The sequence below is a fragment of the Silurus meridionalis genome, chromosome 11, assembly GCF_014805685.1.
Source record: "Silurus meridionalis isolate SWU-2019-XX chromosome 11, ASM1480568v1, whole genome shotgun sequence".
Taxonomy (NCBI): domain Eukaryota; kingdom Metazoa; phylum Chordata; class Actinopteri; order Siluriformes; family Siluridae; genus Silurus; species Silurus meridionalis.
Window position 1 is genome coordinate 16,051,176 of NC_060894.1, and position 6,433 is coordinate 16,057,608.

Below are 6,433 nucleotides of genomic sequence, written 5' to 3' on the forward strand. Positions count from 1 at the left end.
TACTATAATTATATATACTCTATAATTGCTCAAATAAGTGATTTGATTAGCATTTAAATATCATAGTAATTGTAGTCAGGTTAGCATATTTTAAGGTCAAAACTAATGAAGTGTCGCATGATTATGAAATAAAATTTTTGTGTAGAAATTTCATTGTAGCCAGCTGAACAGATTAGATGTACATACAGATGGGTGAGACATGGACATCTGAAGCTCCTGCTGTTTTCTCCCAACATTATACTATTATTACATTATAGTCATTCAGACATTCCATTTGTTCTTGATGAGCGATCTAAGAGCAGCAGCAGCGCCAACAACAACAACATGTCCAGCTTATTACTGCAGTAGCCTGCACATCTATTTTATATTGGCTGAATTGTGTGGAGTGAATACAAATATCAGTGCAAGAATTGATTGCTTTGGATCATCTTTATTCATGTTGCATGCATCAATTAACGAATCAAAAATATACATCACCAATTAAGACAACAATATATAATTAGAAATATAATAAAGATCCTTTACAATGTGCAAGTGCATTTTATATCATAAGCCAGAAACAATAATATTCTTTCTTGGAAAAAAAAATCCCCTCACATAGCTTTGATTTACATTTATATTTAGGTTCTAAAATGTGTTGTTTTACATAAGGCATGGTTCGTAAGTATTTTTACATTAATGTGTTCCTTTCAATAAATAACAGTGTACAACTTTCAGTGATGCCTAACTTGGTGCTGTGCCACATCATATCCATTGTGCAGATTTATTCTTAATTTTCTTAAAATAAAAAAAAAAATAAATGAAAGTCATTTTATAGAAACCAAAGATATTTTGCCCATGTAAGTGTGAGAATGAATAATAGAAGCTACAGTTATTGTGCTGGAGGCTGGTCGTTTCAGCCCTTTTTAACGGAGGACTTTGGAGGCACCAGAAACGATAAGCTTCTTGTAGAATATAGCACCAATAACGACAGTTCCAACACAGGCAAACGCCAGTACGCCCACTGCCACACCCAGGCCTACAGAGGAGTCAGCCTTACTCGGTGATGCAACTAAAAGATATGACATGAAATATGTTTGTGAAAGTTAGTGAAAGTTAGAACAGTTTCTTTCAAAGCAAAATAATTAGAAAAGCATCCCTATTTACGAAATACAAACTTTTAATTGAAAATTATAAATATATGGCTTAACACAGCCATATTGTATACAATATAACCAAAACAATTCTATTAAATTCATATAATACTTCATACAGGTATAGATTACCTTGTTGCTCTTTTGTGGCTAAATCTGTGTCTGCAACAAAACAAAAAGAAGTTAAGAGACATTAGATATAAGTAATAAATAGATTTTTGTTTATATTGTGGTAAAAGTATAGTATGGTTCGATTTGGATTATAATAAATATGTGCAAATAGCAAATATGCTATTTGGATTATAGCAAATTTGTATTATAATATACTTCTATCTTGTTTTGTTAATTGTGTGTGTGTGTGTGTGTGTGTGTGTGTGTGTGTGTGTGTGTGTGTGTGTGTGTGTGTGAGTGTGTGTTTGTGTGTGTTTGTGTGTATATATAATTTGAAGTTCATACTGATATCAGATCTGGTGATGATGCGGGTTGAGGTGAGAACAGTGGAGTCTGTGAGTCCATTTTGAGGTGAAGCGGTGGTCTCCGCCTCTCTTTTCCTTCTGCCTGCACCACATGTCTAATAAAATAAATTAATAAAAACAAAAAACATAAGTGTATATGTAGACAGGTTTTTGTATAGAAATACATTTCCACAGATGAGGACAGCAGTTCTCAGGTTTCCTTTTTGCAAATATCACTGACTTTCACATGTATAAAAATCCTTTTTTTTTTTTTGGCCACCTGACACCTGTATTTTTTTTTAAACATATATATAAATATATATAAATATATATAAATATATATATATATATATATATATATATATATATATATATATATATATATATATATATATATATATATATATATATAGATAGATATAGATAGATATATAGATAGATATATAGATAGATATATAGATATATAGATAGATATATAGATAGATATATAGATAGATATATATAGATATATATATAGATATATATACGTGGGTGAATATTGTTGTACAAGTTGATACTCACCCTAAAGTTAGCACAGGCAGAGCTCTCACATAGTCGTGTGATGCAGTGCAGGTAGTAGCTTGAGATACTTTGGTTTTTTTGCTCGGTAAATCGGAAGGCCGGGAAGTAAAAACGAGCAGCCTGACTCGCACCGTTCTCAGTAATGTTGGTCATCGGATCCCTGTTGCACCTGGTGAACATTAAGAGCAGTAAATATGCATGGTTAAGTCTAATCTAAACTTTAGTGGATACAGTATTAATGTTAAGAATCATCAGATCAGAATCAGAATACTTTATTGATCCCATATTTAATTGTTAATACATTTTTGATGCTGTCCCACTCTTCACCATTTATGGGCTTTCTTCAACCAGAATCACCTCAATAAAACCAATTTTATTTCTAGATTATTTCTAGATTAACATTACAAATAAAAAAAATGTAAAAGACTATAAAAACATGCAAGATTGTACAATAGATCCTATTCAGAATTTATTTAATTTCCTAATATATCACAACATATAGAAATCATTTCACTGAAAATACCTATACAATTAGAAGTATTTATTACTAATTCTAAAATTGGTAGAACCTACCCAACAAAGAGATTATAGAAGGTAGAGTTGGTGGGGTAACTGGACACAGAAGCATAGCACCTGTCCAGCAGTACATAGTACCTGTGATCAAAAATAATTATCTTCACTACTTAACTATCACTCTGATAACAATAATGCAAAACAAAATGAGTTGGAAACAGTATCAAATAGTGATAAAAATCAATATTCTCTTACTGAGCAGTAAGGTTGGTGGCTTGGACTATAACAAAGACATTTGACCTCAGTTGAATCCCCTGAGTGGGAATTACAAGAGGTGTGGTATAGTTTGCATCCTAAAAGAAACAAAAGAATATGATCTGTATTTAAATTTGCAAAACAACCAACAATAAAGGTCACTGTAATGCATTTTATTCCTTTTCAGTTCTATCATGGAAATTGGCTAATAATGCAAAGATATAGTGTTGCTAAAATGCCTTACACTGTACAGTTTGAGGCTGAGTGTGCTGATGAAGCTGCCATTTTTGTCCTTCACTGCAATGGCAGAGGAAGATCTATGCATAGAGATGGGTTGTACAAATTATTAGTAAATGAAGATTAGGGAGTTATAGAGCTTCAGTAGAATTTCAGATATCAGCATGACTGCGTACTGTAAATTGTATACTAGATATAAGAAAGTCTACTAGTCATTGAAGCATTAATTCCCAATCCATGCTGATGTATCTGTCAACTTCGGGAAATACTCACACATCGAGTCGGGTGTTATTGATCAGGTACTCCAGAGGATATGCACAGGAGTAATAGTATTTCAGGTCAGTATTGTAGGTTACCACGCTCACTGAGGTGTCAACTGATCGCACCATTCCGCTGATGTTTAGTGACTGAATGTTGGAAAAGTCTGAGAATATTCCAGTGCCTGCAGTGCTAGTGGTCTGGAAACCAGAGTAAATCGAAAGACTTTAGACAAGATGTTCCTGCCTTATAAGCTAGTAGAAATATTGTTTTAGTAAAGCAGAAGGCCCATGTTTTCATTTTCTAACAATAATTAAATAATATATCTTAAGGCACATTTTAATAATTCAGCAACAGAGGATGAGTACAGATATTGTATCAGTAATTTTATTCAGATTTATTCTTAAAGTGAGTAAGAACAGAGATGGATTATTATTATTATTATTATTATTATTATTATTATTATTATTATTATTATTTAATAAAGATATTTGTGCAGGATGGTTTTTTATTTACTTATTTTGATGTAGTTGGTTTTGCTTCCTGCCCCAACAAAAAAACACTATGAAACTGACCAGGGATTTACCAAAGATAAATGGAACAACAAATGCATTTCTATTCACATGAATAGGGTCTTTCTTTATGCTGTAAGCCTAATATCTGACTACTCAACAGCATTAATTTTTATTTTTCTCTATTCAGTCAGATCTCAGTCCTGATCAGTTTTTGCATTACTCTGTGTTTAGACCACAATCATCTCTTCATTCTAAATTAATTCATCCTTATTAATTATTATGTCTCATGTTATTAAATCCTAAATTTGTAGGAAATAAATTGTTAAATTGTTACCTAGCAACCAATTATGCATGTATAGCAAGAAATTACATTTATTGTTGCTTTGAAAAGACTCCCCATGTCTGTGTAGTCTACCATGAGAGACATTGAAGCCACTAATGCTCAGCTCCAATAGCTAAAGGAAGCCAAAACTGTGAAATTTTGCAAAGATTCGTCAACCTTTAAACATATATGTTTTTGAGTCTATGTTTCATGTTACTCCTTTGCAATACTTAATATATAAAGGCAACTGTATAATAGAAGTTGGTATTGGTAAACAAGCTAATTTTTCTTTAGTACAGAAACACTTCGTCTCCTGTTAATAGCCACCATTTGGGGCAATTTTTTTTTTTAGAAAGTCAGTATGTTTCTGTAATACAGGCCCTGGTTAGCATATCAAATTGTCTGATTTGTACATAAAGCTTTACCCCATATAACAGCTCTAAGCTGTGCTGTATGTTGTGTTGTAGTGCTGTAGGAAAGAGCTATTTTCTTACATTGAGATTGCTTCCACAACTGTTGCTTGTACCAATGGGAAAGGTGAAGCGTAGCACAGGAGGAACGACGCTACTATCCACGGTGCCTTTGCAGTTCGGGTCATTAGTAATGGCATTGACAAAAAGTGCTGTCTCATTGTAGCCGGCATAGATTGCTGGGCAGATCTGTATGTTTAGAGTAATGTAGTTTGTGCCGCAGTCAACACTGATGTCATTGTAGTCTATAGGAGGAAGAGAAATATGTTTACAAAATGCAGCTTTTAATTTGACATACATTGATTATTTTAGATTGTAAATGCATAAAGCAGCTGTGATAGAAGTGATATGTTTTTACACAGTACATATATATATATATATATATATATATATATATATATATATATATATATATATATATATATATATATATAAAATAATAAAAATAATAATAATAATAATAAAAAAAAAAAAGGATCTTAAGTGTCTTTATTTCATTACCTGGTAACCTGAGGAAGCCTGCACAATTCAGTGCTGTCTGACTGCTAACAGCTGTCACTGCAAAGGCGATGAGGTAAAGCTGGAGGAACATTTTCAAATTCTTGGTTGCGCTGAAACCTGTGCATGAGAAACATACATACAAGTCAGACACTGCAATGCCCAGAAGTTAAGTTTTAAGCATCCTGAAGCAGATACATCCCAAAATGACAGATCCAGAGCACAAGTACGCACCTTGTATCAGATACTCCAGCTCTTCTTTCTTTTTGGTTGGGGTTTCTCTGGTTTAATGCTTAACAGGGCTTGATGCTGCATTTTTATAAGGCATTCTCTTCGGCTGGATTGGCCCAAAAGAAGGTCAGTGCAATTTTGTGTGTCCCTTGTGTCATACATATGAGAAAAGCCTTTATGCGAGTACTATGACACGCCTAAAACTTTTATAAATACACAGTTCTCAATGACCTGTTTCCTTTATATGCCTTTTTAGATACAGAATGCCTTCACACAACAATAGGAAAGTTCATGAAGTATGTCGTGAGCCCCCAGGTACAAAAGACAATGCTTTAAAGGGCCTTTTCAGGATAAGTTAACATTGAACAATATGTTAAGAGCTTTTTATGTTGACTGAGAGGACACACAATGTACTAATACAAATGAAATAGTATCAAAAGAAGCAATTTTATCAATATGATTTAAAATAAATAAATAAATAAATAAATACAACATTTATTAAAGGGTAGCCTGGTCATCATGTATACAGTACCAGTTTAAAGTTTGGATGCACCTTCTCCTTCAGTGTTACATTTTTTTTTATTGTACATTAATACTGAAGACATCCAAACTATAAAATAACATGTATGGAATGATGTAGTAAGCAAAAACATGTTAAACAACCCAGAATATGTTTTATATTTTTGATTCTTCAAAGTAGCCACCTTTTGCTTTGATGACAGCTTTGCACACTCTTGGCATTCTCTCAGTCAGCCTTATGAGGTAGTCACCTGGAACAGTTTTCCAACAAACTTGTGGATTTCCTAGAGGTGTTGAGTGCTTGCTCCTTCACTCTCAGGTAATTTGGAGGCCAGATCATCTGAAGCATCACTAAATAACTCTTATTTTTTAACAAATAGCTCTTATAACCTTAAGGTGTGTTTCTTGGCTAAGCAAGTCTCTTCTGCTTGTTCTTTGAAAGTAATGTTTTCTTTGCAACAACCAT

General features: G+C 33.0%; 1 protein-coding gene across 1 annotated transcript; it reads right to left on the reverse strand.

The window, feature by feature from the left end:
* Positions 1 to 450: 450 nt before the first annotated feature.
* On the reverse strand, positions 451 to 5,481 carry si:ch211-103f14.3 (zona pellucida-like domain-containing protein 1). Its single transcript, XM_046861834.1, has 11 exons — positions 5,452 to 5,481; positions 5,221 to 5,337; positions 4,744 to 4,964; positions 3,428 to 3,612; positions 3,162 to 3,234; positions 2,918 to 3,015; positions 2,723 to 2,803; positions 2,150 to 2,318; positions 1,590 to 1,704; positions 1,266 to 1,295; positions 451 to 1,051 (listed from the first exon to the last, which is right to left on the reverse strand). The coding sequence occupies exons 2-11, from the start codon at positions 5,309 to 5,311 to the stop codon at positions 906 to 908; spliced, it is 1,209 nt and encodes a 402-aa protein (XP_046717790.1). The 5' UTR covers positions 5,312 to 5,337; positions 5,452 to 5,481; the 3' UTR covers positions 451 to 905.
* Between the last annotated feature and the right edge of the window lie 952 nt (positions 5,482 to 6,433).